The sequence below is a fragment of the Pyrus communis genome, chromosome 13 (assembly GCF_041283825.1).
Source record: "Pyrus communis isolate YQ-2024b chromosome 13, ASM4128382v1, whole genome shotgun sequence".
Classification (NCBI taxonomy): domain Eukaryota; kingdom Viridiplantae; phylum Streptophyta; class Magnoliopsida; order Rosales; family Rosaceae; genus Pyrus; species Pyrus communis.
This window is the reverse complement of record NC_142577.1, coordinates 28,503,077-28,521,054: the sequence shown is the minus strand read 5'-3', so window position 1 is coordinate 28,521,054 and position 17,978 is coordinate 28,503,077. Positions and strand designations below refer to the sequence as shown.

General features: G+C 35.4%; 1 protein-coding gene across 1 annotated transcript; it reads left to right on the top strand.

Moving 5' to 3' along the window:
- Positions 1-12,308: 12,308 nt before the first annotated feature.
- Positions 12,309-14,522, top strand: TCP12 (TCP domain protein 12). The gene has a single exon (XM_068475894.2). It carries the CDS (start codon positions 12,793-12,795, stop codon positions 14,227-14,229), a length of 1,437 nt encoding a protein of 478 aa, XP_068331995.2. The 5' UTR covers positions 12,309-12,792; the 3' UTR covers positions 14,230-14,522.
- The last annotated feature ends 3,456 nt before the right edge of the window (positions 14,523-17,978 follow it).

Below are 17,978 nucleotides of genomic sequence, written 5' to 3'. Positions count from 1 at the left end.
TTATGTTAAAAACAAGATACAACAATGTTAACATGCCTTAAAGCTACTCACTGTCGAGGCCTTCTGGGTAATCCCACAGTTAAATATTTGTGTATATATTTATAGAAGCAGCATGGGTAAACAAAAATCATTATTAACACTAGTTACCTTTTTAGTTATTTCCCTTTCCAACACAATAATTAATTGTTTTTAGTGAGAGAGCGATCCCCTTTTTTGTCTTAATCCCTTTGATATAAGGTAATGTTAGAAAGAAACCTATTTAAATCATATTTTGTTTATTATATGACATGCTTGTTGATGATTAAATTATATATAACTTAAGTGTTGATTAACGTGTTTATTTTTTATTGATGACACATCACATGGTTTGTATAATTAAATATGTTCTAAAAAATTGGTCTAGCTGCCACTTAGTACTAACGGTCTAGTGGTATTCCTCTTCACTTGTAAGTGAGAGGTCTTAGGTTCGATTCTTGTCAAAGACGAATTTGAACCACATTATTGCACAAAAAATAGGTGCAAAAGATTTAAAATCAATTTAAGGTCATCTCCAACCAAGAACTGTAGGCCACATTTAGTCTTAAAATTGGCAAAATCAATCTTCAATCAAAGGGCTAAAGGGATTCAAGTTAAAAGAATAAGGCTAAGTTTGACCCCAACTAAAAGCTACGTTTAGCTTTGCTAACTCAATACCTGATTCTCACTCACTAGCCATTGTCGGCACTTAAGCCAACGCTAACAAGGGCCTTGATCTAAAGTGGCTTTAGCTATGGTTACTAAACTGTTTAACTTTAACATGATGAATTAAACCCATTAAGTAACAAGTACAAGCAAGTTCATTCCAATGTCTCCTCTAGTGCACCTCCTCTCCCTACATTTGGGTCAGTCACAAGGCACTGTTACTATTTTCTTCTGCAACCTGGAAGCTTTGTAATCTTTAAACATGTTCAGTGTACTTTTATTTCATATATACACATATCTTTATTTGTTTTTAATCATATTTTCTACGGCTTGGAGACTATGGGAAGGGTTTACCCTTGGAGGGACTTTGTGGTCACTGTTCACACGCATGGAGAGTTTGGTCCCAATAAACTTTTTATACCTTTCTTCTTCTTCTTCCTTTTTTCTTATTTTTTTTATTTTTTTATTGTAGCTTCTTAACATTATTTATGCTATATATACTATATATTGATTATATATATATATATATGTATGTATGTATATATTACAGCATGCTGATTCAAACATTTGATGATAGCTGCAGCACCACTAACAAAATGCACGAGAAGGGCTTTATGTGGGGTTTATGATGACATCAGTCCCACCCTGTCATGACGCTTGTTCCCTCTCACCACTATTCGTGCTTATTGCTGCCTAATGCCTCCCTCTCTCCTGCAGGCATCGTGAATTAAGCTTCCAACTTCATTACCAGCTGTGTCTGTGTGTTGGTTTATATAATGAGTGTTCTTTGAATTCCCTTCACATTTTTTTAACCAATGTTCATTTGCTTTTTCTGGCTTTTCTTTTGGACAAAGTTTCATGCTTCTTGACTACTCCTCCCCATTTCAAGAAACTATGACCTAACAACAAATAATCTAAAATATCATCGGTAAAAACTAAAGGGAAACTCTACTGTACCCTTAATAAAGTTAAATTATAATGCTGAACGTTTACTGTCTAATCTTACATAATTATAGTGTTATAGAATGATATTATTTAGTAGACTGGCAACATTGATTATTACGCCATAAACGTCTTGTTATAGTATGAACATAAAATATTATTAGCTGACATCATGTAAGGTACAACATGTCATTAACATTCGGCGTCTGAATTACACAAAATGTGTAGTTAAACTCTATGAAATAGTAAAATTACAATTACATAATAATGGTAAAATTATCACGGAATGACATTGTTATTATTGTTACAAGATTAGTTGGTCTTATATTATGGACGTCATATACACTGTTAATTATGTAGGATCATTCTAGGATGCTAATTACATTACAAAAACATTAGTTGATTAAAGGGTACATGTAACATATTTTAAAAAGGTATAAAAAAAACTAACCTAAGACTAAATATTCATAGGGAGAGATAACTAAAACTTAAAACAAACCCGTTCGAGTGTTCCACAAATAAGAAGAATTACCGGTTCATTTCTTTTCAATTTGAAGGAGCAAATGGCCTCTATTGGTACTTATTTTAACTCGTCTCCAGGGAGTTTAAAAATATAATATTTAGATTTTAGCACAAGCAAGAAAAACCCTACATTTTGATGCCATCATGAAAACAAGGGGTTAAGTACAAGCATGATGGATCTCTTGTGCAAAAGCCATAACTTACCTTCAGAAGTAAACTTTAATTCTTAGTGGACCAACCATGCATGCATACTCTGTACACATTCTGTAATTGTAGGTACTGAAATTAAATTACAAGGTATTATATCCACTGACATGCATATCCTTCCTCCACTGAAAGATATATGAATTCATACTCTTTGCCAATTGTTATTGTAACATCCCACATCATTTAGGGAAGTGAATCATGTAAGCCTTATATGTATATTCTCATTTCTACTTAGCACGAGGCCTTTTGGGAGCTCACTGACTTCGGGTTCTATCGGAACTTTGAAGTTAAGCGAGTAGCGCGCGAGAGCAATCCCAGGATAGGTGATCCACTGGGAAGTTCTCATGTGAGTTCCCAGAAACAAAACTGTGAGGGCGTGGTCGGGGCCCAAAGCGGACAATATTATGCTACAGTGGAGTTGGACCTGGGATGTGGTAGGGGCCCAGGCGGGGATGTGATAGTTACCACCTACCACTACATTTGTAAAGATTTAAGGTTTAGTTTAGAAAAAAATATATGCCATCCTCCGAAATATTGGTCCCCTCAATCCGCAGATAGGAAGTGTTATGCCCCATCATCAGGGACGAAGCTAGAAATTTAACTAAGAGGGGCACCTTAAAAAATTTAAGCTTCTTTTTGGACAAATAAAGCTAGTTTTATTGCAAATGCTGAAAAAATTAGTTACAAAATGCCTAAGTTTTTTACTCTATTGTCTAATTTTGTCTTTAATTGTTGTATTGACAATCTAATACTTATTTGTCCTAATTAACCAAATACATGCAACTCAACAAGATTTAGTCATTAGTGCGTGAGGACCAAAAAAATAAAAAATAAAAGGAATGAGGGGCATTTAAAAACTTAAAGAGGATTTTTCGCAGCTTGTTAAGGTTAAGTTCAGAAATTTACAACTATGGACAGAGCTTGTTAAAAAAGGCAGGTTCTACTTTCATAATTGATGCTCAGTATTTGGCCTACAATTTTCTTTTCCCATTTCACTCATTTAGTCGTTTTCTTTCTAAATATTTCTGGCAACCCACTTACAAACCCCAGTAATCAGTACCTGTCATTGCAATAAATTAAATATTTATACAATGAATCTAAATTAGTCGTTATAGTTGCAGTCAGTCACGTAGCCTAAAACCTTGCAAGTTTTATCACGCAAACAATCTCAGCTTCCTATTTCATTTGGACCGTGACCAGATTGTTTCCTAAGTGAGTAAGTGGTCACACATTTCTTCTGGCGTTCTGAAAATGATAATATATAGTATTCCAATTGCAAATTTTAGTTTCTTTTTTCCCAAATTAATATTGTAGCTGATCAAAATATCGATCATTTCAATTTTTTCATTGATCTAAATAATTTTCGTAAATTATCGTCCATAAAGGAAGTTGAGGCTTCACTCAAGACAAGTTAGCAATATTGAGAATGTAGCTCATTTTCTTATAAACTGATTCAAGATTTCTTAAGTTTTCGATGTGAAATGTCTTTACATACTAACATAGATGACTATGGTATAATTTATGTATTTGTATTAACAACTAGTCTTTGAGGAATTTTTATGTTAAATTTAGTTTCGTATCTCTTGCTCTCATTTCACCAAATAGAGGAAATAAACATCTGCATTACAGTTGAAGCAATCGGTTTATTAATATACAACGTATTCAATATATTTTAATCTACGAGATGTGGTCCATGTAGATGGCCACAAAATAGTAGGATATGTGTAAAGATCGTACGGGAGAATAATTGTTTATAGTGAAGTGCTTCTAATTAAAAGCACTTTTTGCCAAAGCTGAGTGTGGGTTGCAAGTTGCAAAGACTAGTAGTAGTAGTTAAGTCCACAAAACGGGGTCTACTTTAAGCGTCTCTGCTTATATAAATTAATCACCCTTTGCCCTGGTTATAAATAAAACAGATTATCATAAGACTAGAAGAGATTAGGCACTCATTTAAATAATTCTATCCTTTTGTCACATATTAGAAAAGTAACAGGATCCCATTTGTTTCTCAGTGTTTATATTTGAATTTAAATGCAGCACCTTTTCTAACATTCGTATAGTATTCCCATTAAGTCATGATCAAATATATTTTTCTCTCAAAAGTTTATACTTGAACTCCAGCCAAACAAACCTACCTACCCATCAACTTAACTGGATCCTACTTTTGGAGAAAATGCAAACTCTTAAGATTTACCATATGCAAGTTCATATTGTAGCATACCTAATATTCCACAAGTGCCATTCTCTCTACTTTAGTTGACTGTTTAAATAATCTACTTGATGAGAGGGTTTTATGTCTTACCGGTTGCATGCAATCACGCGTTTATTTTTATTATTAAGATATGGTTAGCTGGATGATATAATGATAGAAATAGACGCATGGTTGTATGAACTTCAGTTATGCTAAAAATAAAAAATAAAAAAGCAACCAAGAAGAGAGTATCATCAACAACTAGTTCTGTTATGAGACAATTTTTCATGGTCATATCGATCAATTACTGTCTTAACTTGAGGAGACCTCCATACAATACTTTTCCTAACTTTACTGTGTATATTTTTTACAACGGATGATATAACAAATTTTCTCCTAGTTGAGGCTGTTTCATTACCACTTTCTATAGTGCAGATTTCTTAATCAGCATTTCAATCTCAGGGCACATAAGTGATAAAGATTCCCTCCCATTTTGTTTGTTCTCCTTCTTCCTAGGCCTTCAGCTCCCAGAGCCCTAGACAAATATAAGCTCCATAACCAAAAAGGCAACATGAATGGACGGTCGGATTTGTCCCGTATGTAGTTAGGCTAATTTGTGGTGATCAATAAGATCTCTGAGTGGGCCCAAGAAAAATCTCTACTTTGAGCCAAATTCCACAAAACTTCATTTTCCCAATAAAGCAGTCTATGGTGCTTGACTGGGCATGTATGTGTTTGTAATTTGCAGCCCTATATGGTATAGAGGGCTGGGTAGCTGTCCCAGTCGTGGAAGAACAAGAATATTTGAGTATTTCATTTGTACCCGGCCAGTTGTTGATATCCGTTGATTTGTAGGACAAGAAGAACACCTAATTAATTTCCAAGGAGGTGGTGTTTGTCCCCTTGGTGGGACAGTGCCCTAGCTGCTTCCAATCATACCCTCCACCCAGTTCATACGTCTTTGTCAATTCCACAAGAAATTTCACTTCTACAGCCGAAAGTTGAGTCTAATGTTAGTGCATATGTCTCTCTAAATCAGAGGAGCTGAAAATGCATGGCAGTAGTACTATACTGTCTTTATAGAGTTGATCAACGTGTATTACCTGCCAGGTTAAGGGCTTTTGCCTTAAACCCTTTAATCTTAAGCAAGGCAAGCCTTTCTTTTTTGGGAGAGTGTGGAACGGGAAATAAAGGTTTTAACATATTTTTAGTGTTATCATCTTCAATCCATTATGTCTAGATTTAAATATCTCCATTTCCTTAGTTGAAGTTAGTATAAAAAATTGTTACATAAGATTAGTTTGTTGAGAATGATCTCACATTGATGAGAAAAATGACCTTACATGTGCTTATAAGTAGTTAAGTTACTCCTCATATTGTCAATTAATTTTATAGTGGAATCTAAACTTTCTTAATGGTATCATAGCATGTTGTCCTATGTGTGAAGTCCAACAATCACACGTGCTCCACGTCACCCGAATTGTGTTGTCTATGTGTTAAGCTTGAAAATTCGCCACATGTGAAGGAGCGTGGGGGGAATGAATCCCTCATTAATAAGAGGAAGAACCATGCATGTACTTATAAGTAATTGGACTACTCCTCACATTGCTAATTGGTTTTATAATAATACTCCAACTTCTTCACGGTTTCCCTCAAATACGAGGGACAAAAATGTTAATAATTGTAAGCAACATTGAATGTAATGGCTCTCGTGCACAATGCCTTCTACCCTTGGAAAACTGTTTCCTTATAGACATATGAGTTTGTGTTTTGTTCATTTTAATTTGCTAACGGTAATGCTAGGAAAATAAAAAATTTGTAAATTAAATAATGTGGTTGTTGATAATTGAATTATTACTTAAGTATTAGTTAACGTGTTTATTTTTTATTAATGATCATTTAGTTTGCAATTTAAATTTAAATTTAGTCTTTCTAATATTATCTATTTGATAATCAATTTTCTGGGTCGACAATTTGGTATCATTCATCCCAAATTCAAGGGGTTTTTTCCTTCCTATTTCGGTTGGATTGTAATTTTTGCAGCAGAGGGCCGGTCCAATGGGCTCAAGGGCCTACCTTAATCGGGGTGACTAGAAGTTTATGTTGAGCCCAAAAATGATTGACTTGGGCCTTGGCAAATAATTGGACGCAGTGCCTCGGTGGGTGTACAAAGTGCATCCATTCCAGATGTTTGAGTTAAGATTTTGGTGGCCTGAGCGATAGAGTTGAGATGTCGTCACGGCAATGTTTCAGTTGTATGTGAGCTTTTCTCGAGAAGAAGTAGGCTGTAAACATATAGAAATGACAAGGCATGAGGAGGCAGCGAAGAAGGAGCTGAGTAAGTTAAATAACAATTTCGTCAAGCACGAAAGGTTACGAAGATCAGCTGCCGGTGGGAGACGAGGAGAGAGAAAGCTCCATCGAGTTTTGGTGAAGTCTCTGACTGTTGAGAGCAGTGAGAGAGTGAGGACTGGAGAAGAACGATAATAAGGCCCAAAAATTGAAAACTGTTAACCGGCCCTGGCCGGCCTGAAATATATAAACCCACGAGTGCATATCAGCAAAATAAATTAAAACAATTTGATTCGGTTTCTGGTTCACTGAAATCGAAACTAAACCAACAGATTTCAGTTTGGTGTTTGGTATATATATATTTTTTTTTGGGTAACGATAAGGGGACTAAATTTAGAGACTAAATTTGTAAACTAAATGATGTGTCACATGTAGGAATAAGCGCGTTTATCAACGCTTAAGTAATAAATCAATAATCAACCTCCATGTTCTTTAGTTTTCAAAATTTAATCTCCCTAACATTACTTTTTTTTTTTCCCTTTAACTTTCGGTTTTTCGAACCCACCACTAATCCTGGCGACCTAATTGCATTGTACAAATTGGTATTGTTTCTAACGTCTTACCTTTTCAAAGAGAGATTCTTTGGTTGATGTCATCCCTCGTAATACACCCTTAATACTTTATCTCGTCGCACAATGAAAGAGATAAACATAGAGTTTCTACCGGTAATGATAAGACATTTTATGAGATTCTAAACACTCCAGAGGTTACAAACGCATAAGATCAACAAAAAGTTGTTGGAAAATATTAGTACTTAGGTTTATTTTAATATTTGGGTTTTGCTTGTTAGTTTAGGATTTGGACCTAGTCCATCCAAGTTAGGGTTTCCTTTAGTTCTTTATAAATATAGTTTGTAATTTAGTTTAAGAAACAAGTTAGTCAAGATGTAGTATGTAATCGTTTTGGCATTCTCATTTGTTTAATAATATTCTTGTTAGTTTTATTCGTGGCACACTCTGATATTCAAATTGGTATCAGAGCAGTTTTGATCCTTCGGGATTTAATCTGCTCTTGTACGTCCCGTGTCAGTTTGTTGTCGTCTTCCGCTGTTTGATCGTTCCAGTTTAGATAAATTCGTTGAAGTCAAAAAAACGAAAAAAAATTATCGTTGTTCATTGTTCGTCGTTCGTTATTGTCCCGTACTCCAGCGTCTGACCTGCATCCCTAGCAATCTCATACTCGCCACTGGTTTTGACGAAGCCCAGACCCGAGAACACAAACTCGGATCGAGTTTGTCTCCTCCTTGGACCACCTTCATCTGCATCCACCTTGACCCGCCACACCGCTGCTGCAACACGACCCACGAACCTGCTATCTGACCAACCCCAAACCCAAGAATTGAGGTATTAGGCACTAGCGCTGCTCTGTTATTTTTGTTTCTGAAGTCTGGGTTTTGATTTCTGTGGAATTGATGACGAAATTTGGAATTTAGATTGGACTTTGAAGTCAAAGTATATGTAATGGTATTTGTATGCACTGCCTAGTAAAACTCGGCGTGGAGAAGGAGGAAGGAAGACAAGGAAATTGAAAATTGTTTGAGGTTCAGGCCCACACGGGCAAGAAAGAAATATGGTTTGTTTGGCTTGTATTGGGAAGCCTGTTGTTGCCCACCGTAAGGATTGCTTGAGTGTTTGAGCTGGTGATCATTTGGATGACGTTGTGAACATGGTGAACTGGATTTTTTATTGATTTGTTCGGAAGTTCGTAATTGGCATTGGAATCTTGCATTGGCACTGACGCTGGCATTAGAAACTTGCACTTGCACTAATGGAATTTCATATTGGAATTGGCATCGCAAATTAGCATAATGGAACTTGCATCCGCATCTGCTTGTTGGCAAACTCATGTCCTTTACCACCATGAGTTTGACGGCCCGGGGGGGTGTGGTGTTGGAAAATATTAGTACTTAGGTTTATCTTAATATTTGAGTTTTGCTTGTTAGTTTAGGATTTGGGCCTAGCCCATCCGAGTCGTAGGTTTAGTTTTCTGTAAATATAGTTCGTAATTTAGTTTAAGAAACAAGTTAGTCACGATGTAGTCTCTTAGGATTTTGTAGCCGTTTCGGCATCCTCGTTTGTTTAATAATATTCTTCTTAGTCTTGTTCGTCGCGTACTTTGATATTCAACTAAACGAATGATCGAAGAGGTTACACATGTACTAATATTGGTCCCAAATCAATATTATCTTGTGCCATATATAAAAAATCTACTGATTCCTCTTCCTCCCTCCAAGCCTCCAAGGTCTCGAGGCTTGAGGCTTTGAAGCTGCCCAATTTGTCAATCACTACTAATTTGTGATCGTATAATAAACCATATCTGATCACATGAAAGTACAAGTAGTTAAATTTTCTCATATGAACAAGCAACTAGTTAATTAATCTTTGTTTTTATCAGGAAATTAATCTTAGCTAGTAACACCAATAATTGGTACTAGCTAGGTGATCCAAGTGAAGTGGACCAAATCATATGACCAAAGAAAATAGAAAAGTGAACCAAATTATTTTGGGCAAAAGTTTGACATGCATTGTGTCTGCGCTCGGTTGTTTAGGATATGTATCGGCCTATATTTTGATCAATATTTTAGTCAATGTAAAAATAATAGTAATACAATAATTCATATCATTCATAAAAAAATGGAGAAAATTTATCATTCTTACTCAAATAATAGTTATGTCAATTATCTACTCAACGGATTACACATTCATGTGAATTTTGAGTTTTGTTGTGTTGACGTATCATATCTAGAATTCCGTAATCTATATGTGTTTTTTATTTTTTGAAGCTTATTGTCTTCGGATAATCGGATACGTACTGGTATTAGGTTATATGAATGCACAGCAAATCGGCTCGCAATGATACAATGTGTGTATATCGATCGACCTAATAATTGGCGGATGAGCAGTAGATTCTAAAACATATAGAATAGTAATCACTCAATTTTCTCTTTGTGTGTTGAGGTTTTCTAAAATAATAAATAAATAAAAATATAGAATATTAAGCACTCAATTTTCTCTTTATGCTGCATCATCTCTATGTTCAGCTTTTGGGAAACATTTTGACATGTGACCGTTTACTAATTAAACTCTTGTAAAACCAATTGTTTGTCGTTAGAAATTAACTTGGGAAAGGGATCATCTCCGGATTCTTTCCTCCTAATTTACCAAGTTTGGAGATTTGGGCTATTGAAATTGAATCCAATGGCTAAAGTTATTATAACTTTTTAAATGAGTCCTTATTTGTAATCGTTGGATCAAATTTTAATGACTCAGATCTCCAGACTTGATAGATTAGGTGGAAGGGATCTAGAGAGGATCCCTTTCCATTAACCTGAGCCACTCTTTATGTGTGACCTAATATATATATTTGTTGCGTCTATTATTTTTACAGTAAATTTGCACTTACGGTTTTTTATTTGTGGTAACCATATAAGAGTTTAATCATTTTGACTGTCTATACAAATTATCTCTAGATCAATGTAATGGTCAATAGAGAAATTTACCCAAGTAAAATCCATTGTAACCATTCTTAATTAGTAATGAAATCGCTATCGCTTATGTTAAAAAAAAAAAAAAAAAAAAAAAAAAAAAACTTGAGCCACTTGATCATAATGATCATCCCCATTAAATTGTGACAAGGACTCGCCGGTCCCTTTGTTCTTTAGAAAGAAAAAAAAGAACCATAAGTTGAAAAATAAAGAGTGAACTACTAGAATATGGAGCGAAAGGCCAGAAATAAATTTGCCACAGATCAATATTGGTAGTGCTATCTACACATTTATTTTTATTTTTCACACATCCTGGTTAATTTTCGGTGTAGTGCTATCCACACTCATTTTTACTTCTCACACACCTCTCTCAATTTTCGACCGTATGACAAAATGAATTGAAGATGTACGGTAAAAATTTAATAAAGGTATATAGAAGGTAAAGATAATTGTGTGAATAACACTATCATGAGATATTTATGCCTTTTGTGGTTTTGGTTTTCAATGATAAATTAGACATAAATAAAAGATGTTCTTTGATAACTTGTAGGAAGTTTTCTACCAACGCTATGGTCTTCTTAAACTCCGGAATTCTTCCTGCTTTGTAGTACTTTAAGTGTTCCCATCTAAAATAGTTGGACAATCATTCAAATCCAAAAAACATTTGTATTGCACCACTTCAAATTGGAGAACTTTTTTTGTGGGTCAGAACATGTCCGGTACATCAAGTGTCAAATCACTTGTATTATGACACTTGATGTGCGGAATTCTATTTTCGTCACCCAAAAATCTCTCTTAAATTGAGGTAATATTCTTATAAACCATGTCTATTCAGTTGCCCCTTTTACAAGCTCCATACCGAAACTCCTCCCTCCTGCCCTCTATTTAAATTGTCTTCGTTTTGAAAAACTTCCAACAAAACGTATAGTAGACGCGCGTGGTGTTTGAGAATAATTTGAAGACCAACGAGGGATCATATCCATATATATGCATGTGTGATCGAAACTAGCTAGGATATTATCTCACTGGTATATTATTTAAGTGAAGTGTGGAAGCAGAAAGACCAATATTATTGTTTTAATATTGAAAAGAATATTGTGTATATATAGATGTTGAATCGAGTCAGAGAATGATAGGGACATTTGGTAAGCCAGTCAAAGCAAGCGTTGCCTTCCATGGTGGTAATCAAAAGCAGCTGGCCCTAAATATTGTACAAGACCTGTAGCCTATGGCCCTCTATAGCCTATAACCTCTCGTCTCTCTGTGTTACACTGTTACATTTATCATATAATTGTCCTCTCCTCCATCGATCTCTTTCTCTTCCTCTCTCACTCTTTCCAGGGCACCTATACATGTAGGCGGTCAGTTTCTAGCCCTCTAAAAATTCCGTAGAGATATGAATAAGTTTTTCAAAGAATATCATATAATCAAGAGAGTAACTTATATAAAACGTAATTAACAACTTACACACATTACAGGATCGAATATTGATTGATTAATTACTACACACCTCTTCCTTTCTTTATTCTTTCTTATAAAAAACAAAATAATGAATTATATTCACACACAAACACAGAAGATTGGCACGATGAAAATGTCTCTTTTATGATAAAAAAGTCATGGATTTGAATTGTGGAAACATCCTCATTACAAAACAAGAGTTAAGATACGTACGATAAACGTTCTTCCGACTCTTATAAAGCAAATAACCTTATTAGCTTGTGGTCGCTCTTTACACAAACACAGAGGGTTGTGAAAAAGGATAGCTAGGTTCGGTCGCTTTCTTGCTCTCACCCCTGCACTCACCCACGTGATGTGTCACCATTCACTTACATGTTCAAATTAGGACCCAAGAGATATCATCAGTTGCACGACTAGCTAGATGTCTATCTTATATATACATGTATATAGCTTTACCTAGCTATCTCACTTATGTGTACTCTTCTCTCCGTCCCTCGTGCTCTTTCTATATTTCGTATCCACTCACTCTCTTTCTTTCTTTCTTTCTTTTGCAACCCGGTACTACTACTGTGGAGTACGGTGACATTTTCTTGCTTGAATATGTAATAATGGTGAAGCAAAAACCAGTTTCCAGGTCTTGGTTCAGCTCTACACTAGCAACAAGGCACCGCCATCGCCCTCATCAGACTCTGCACTTTGTGTTTTCTTTATAGCTCTTCATAACTAGTTGCGTCCTTTTCCTTTAAGGCTCTCTTATACATGTAGAAGAACAGTAACCCTCCAGGGCATCCACATAGTAGTCGATTTATTTCTTGCCCTTTCTCTTTACTACTATTGTTTGTGTTGTTTTTCCGGCGGTCAAAACAGCACCGAATTAAAAGAGACGTCATGCATCATCACAATCTTTAGGGTTTTGTGGAGCTAAAGAATTGTCATATACAATTATATATCCATGTTTCCTTCTAGCAGCACCACTAGTAATTCCCAGCTACCTTTTCTATGTGATGACAACCACACAAATGGTATTATTGATGATTTTCATCAAAACCCTAATTCAATATCATCACATGGTGGCCATCATCAATACTATTCACAGTACTACTACTCTGATGACCAGCAGCAGCAGCAGCAGGCACCTGATTTTCTTGAACACGATGGAATGCTCTTGAGCTACTTGCTATCTCAGCAGCAGCTCTTGATTGACAACTCCAGTACTACTAATGTAGCAACGCATTCCAACCATATTCGAGCTCACAGTAGCGCTAAAATAAGCATTGTGGATTCAAATTCAAACAAAACAATGGAGTTGATCAACCGTGCCGACCAGATCACTGTTATCCCGGCTGCAGATTCACAGATTAAGAAAAATAATGTGAAGATGAATGGAGAAGGAGGTGGAGAGAAAAAGGCAAAATTTGCTCGAAAGAGAGCGAGTGGGAAAAAAGACAGACACAGCAAGATCTACACAGCTCAAGGTCCAAGAGACCGGAGAATGAGGCTGTCCCTCCAAATTGCCCGGAAGTTCTTTGATCTTCAAGACATGTTGGGGTTTGACAAAGCCAGCAAAACAATTGAGTGGCTTTTCACAAAGTCAAAGACCGCCATCAAGGACCTCAAGCAGCACCTCCTCGTCTCACCCAAGGAGGATTACAGCAGCACAAATGGCGGTGCAACTGCAAAGGTGAATTCATCAGAGAGTACTACCGGTGATGTCGCATCGAAAATTATGGAGCCAAATAGTAGTGCTGCAAAAGGTGACATTTCTGTTGGGTTGGCTAGGGAGAAAAAGAACAGGAAGTTATCCGTGGTTGCAAGGGAATCGAGGGTGGAGGCAAGAGCAAGGGCAAGAGAGAGAACAAGGGAGAAGTTGATGAGGATCAGAGGGTTTGATCAAGATCATCAGAGTACAAAGCAAAGCCATAAGCATCAAGAACAACAAAACCCTAATGAATTGTTTGAAACAGCTGGAATGATGAATTCCATGATGATGAGCATGAATCGTCCCAACGATGGTCAGAAAATTGTGGGCAGAACAAGTAGTAGTTGTGGTGGTGCAGAAAGCTCGTTTTTGAATTTTGATTTTTCGCGACATGCAGAGGCAAGTGGAGAAAATTCTGAGGACTGTGATTTTCCAGGGAATTGGGGAGCAATCAACAACACCAAGAATATTATTACAGGTAACGTGCTGCAAGTAGTGCAAAACCCTACCTCATACCCAAAACAACAGAACCCTAGCTCAATTTTCGGGACCGGTACTCAAGAGCAAAACCCTAATTCAATTTTCCTCAACACCTTAGCCAAGGCTCAAGACCAAAACTCCACTACCTCTTCAAATTTTGAGATCAATTCAAATATTAGTACTTTGCAGCCCCTGTTTACTGGAAATTAACGAATCTTCTTCCACCTTCTCCTCCTGCTGCTGCTGCTATATATAGCTAATTATCAAGCTCAGTATCCGAATATATTCACTGGTAATTTGTGTTGTAGTGGATTGCTATCTTCGACAGTGCGAGAAAAATGTTTTCAGGCATCTCTCTAAACTTTATTCGAATGTATTGTTAGAAAATGTAATTTGAAGATGTCGTAATTTCTTGAATTTATAAAAACATTTGTGCAATACAGTGTCAGGTACTATAATAATTTGATTGGAGATTTTATGTTATGCTAGCATCGTTGTGATTTTATATTTTCTGATCATCGTCGTTACTTTCCGTAATATAACTGAAATAGTATGCTAGCATATATATAGTACATCTTCGATCATTGATCATTTAGGAAAATAGTGTTGCAGTAATTCAGTTTTTCCCTAAAATTGCAAGGGAAGACAATCACATAGACATATAAAATAAAACTGGAAAATAAGAGTAAACTTTACTATATGCATGCCACATTTCAAATATTCTTTTGCTTTGGATATGTATTTCTCCATGTAGCAAACCTGCAGCTGATAACAATCATTAGGATGATCATAGGCATCATATTCCTTTCCCAGCTCATTGATCTCCTATTAAATATATAACCTAACCCACGCACAGAGACAGCATCTAAAAACCATAATCTTATCGGAGAGAATTTATAAACATAGTAGATGGTGCTCTCCGCTTGGACGGAGCCATGCCATGATGACGGCTTTTCTCACATGCACGGTATAAGAGCCTACTGTCTGTAATTCCAGGTAATAATGAAAACATCTTGATTAGTTTCTTTTTCTTTTTTCCTAGTAGCTAAATTCCATTCATATAGTTTATCTCTCTATTTTATCAAGTTTAAGGTCCATAGAAGCTTTTATTGTGTTTCTGAGAATGCTTTTAGGCCAACTAATATAACATGTCAGCCTGACTTTGGTTGCATATGTTTAATTTTACAGTGCTGCAAATTCCAAGGAATTCAGTATATATATTGTCTGTTTATGCTAACTTCCTTGTTTTGTTTGCTGGGTAGCCTAGGTTGAAAAGCATATTACATATGTATTTGTGTATGTTCTATGAATTACCATAAATTACGTGCCTAGCTACTCATATATTTCTTTTATCTGTGTTTCAAGCTTTCAAAAGGTATAAATTTCATCCATTCATTTTCATGACCTAGGTATTCTAGGAATACTTAAACTGTTATACAAATTGTGGTATGCTATATATATCTCCTACAAATTAAATTTTTAGTAGATACTGATTTAGGTGAAAGAAAGTATCTCACCATCACACATTGAAGAAGTCTGCATATTACTATGTGTGGCCCTTGATGATGAGCACAATTACATTTTTTAGTATCATTTCTTCTTGGAACTTTTATATTTTTACGCTTGAACTTATCTAGTGCAGTTAAATGATAATTTGGATCCTTCATATTTCACTGAATGATCACCATATGCACATGATGTCTGTGTGTTTTTGTATCTCTGGAAAGCTTACTTTCAGAGTCCTAAAGATAATTGTTGTTTCCTATAGTCTAGCCAGTACAAGCACGCACACAGAGTGTCCGTAAAAAAATCAGTTGAAATCCACAGAGAGAATTGATGCTAAATTCTCTTGAGATGATCCACTAATCTGTGGAATTTCATGTATGCCTGTGTTTTCCACTTTGGATGTTAAATTCTCTTTTTTCTGGTGATCCTGAATTTTATAATATTCTTAACTTTCAGTTCATCATGTACCCCAAACTAATGAATGTCAAGGGAGGGGTTAGAATATTCTATTTTCAATTTTCTCTCACCTCCTTTTTCTAGCTAATCACCATTTTGGATCTTGATCTTTCTTGTCATAATAAGCTTTCAGATTCCTGACCTACCATGAATTAAACTTGCATCTTTTCCAAAGCTAATTTATTGAAACCCTCTAAGATCCTTTATGTTACTTATCATCTTTTTTTGTTTTATAGGAAGTGATTTTTACACACTATTTTTTTCTTCATACACATCTATGTTTATTTTTGGTCTTCAAATTAAAGGAACCAAAGGAGAATTAATCAAAGCGATAACAAGAAGTAATGCTGTACAAAAAGGAGAACAATGTTTACGGAAATCACATCCCTACAATGAATTTGTATTGTGCAACTTTGTGACAATATTGAGTGCTTACGGGTCATTAGTTCTACTGCCTAGACTCGCCCCTAGCTATATACTACCTACTATGGTCTATGGGTCAGGACATAAGAATTTTACCCCCTAAGCCAACATGTTACTTGGCTCTAGTTTTGACTGCTTTTTCGTTCAATCCACTTAAAAACCCATCTGCCTTAACTGCTACTACTTCTTTCATTCAGAGCTACTACTGCATCTGCAGCATTAATCGATGACAAATCGAAGACAATAAAGCTCACAAAAGTAATGGAAGTAACTGTTACTCTAGTCTCTCTTCAGCAACCTAAACGGTATACAGTATATTTTTCCTCTATTTTTTTTTAATTAAGAAGAAATAAAAAAACTTACATCACTAGTTACAATGGTATTGGTATTGCAGAATCACTGACATTTTCACTGCTGAAACTCATTCACAAAAAGTTAGAATGAAGATAAATAAGTTGTTTTAAAGTCTTGACGGAATTTAATCATCTGTTAACAGTTAACAAGTCTTTACTTGTATTCTTCAAAGAAAAAAAACATAATTATGTTCTCGTATATATAATTATATATCATCAGGATTACATGATATATATGAGATCAGCAACCCAAAAACTTGTGTGTTTTTTTACAAATTAGAACTCTGATTAATTCTCATTCTGATTGGGAAATTAGCCAAAATGATCATTTTTCAAATCTCAATTGATGAAATAATGAGCTTTTAGTATGTCATGGATACCTGATCTTTGTATCGCCAAATTTTTTCATCACTCTCGTGGATATTTAGTTTTGATTAGTTCAACAACTGGGATTTGAAGCAAATTCCCATTCTTAATTTCTCACATGCATATCTCTTGCTAAATCTATTTCCAAGAAGACAAATAGAATCATATGATTAAATATCTGTTCTGTTGTATAACAATACAACCAGTATAGAGTTGTAACAAAAACAGACAAATATATAAATCCAATAATCAAATTTTAAGAGTACGTAGCATATAGAATGAACTAAAACATTAACATCCAAGAAAGACATATACTGACCTATCTACAAAACTTGCAGCGCTCTCTTTGCCCCATCAAAACCAGGCAGTTTCTCCATCTCCCAACTAACCAAGCAAACGCCATGAGCCTAAAACAAAAAATGAACACAGTGAAAGAGACTGTTTATATATATAATCATCTACCTGCACAGATTCAGCTACACTTAAAACGAAACCTAAATCTGTCTCTTACATACAAAGTCTGCGTATATATGTATAGAGAGCGAGAGAAAAGAACCCCAATAGACGGCTTTGTAGGTGGAGGAGCCTGTCTTTTAGCGTACGTACGTTATGATTTTTCGGCCATCGATCTCTTTTTCTGCAAATTATATAGGGCATGCCCTTATCCAAAGGATTTTTATTTTAAAAACGAGGATTAGTTGTGAGGTCACTCTATATTGAACTTCAATGATCCAAACTGTTATTTTTTTAAGTTGTACTTCATATATAATTCTGCAAAATATCAGTCACAACGAAATGTTTGAGGCATCTATTAAGTTCAAAAAATTTAACGAACATTATGTTCTAAGATAAAGG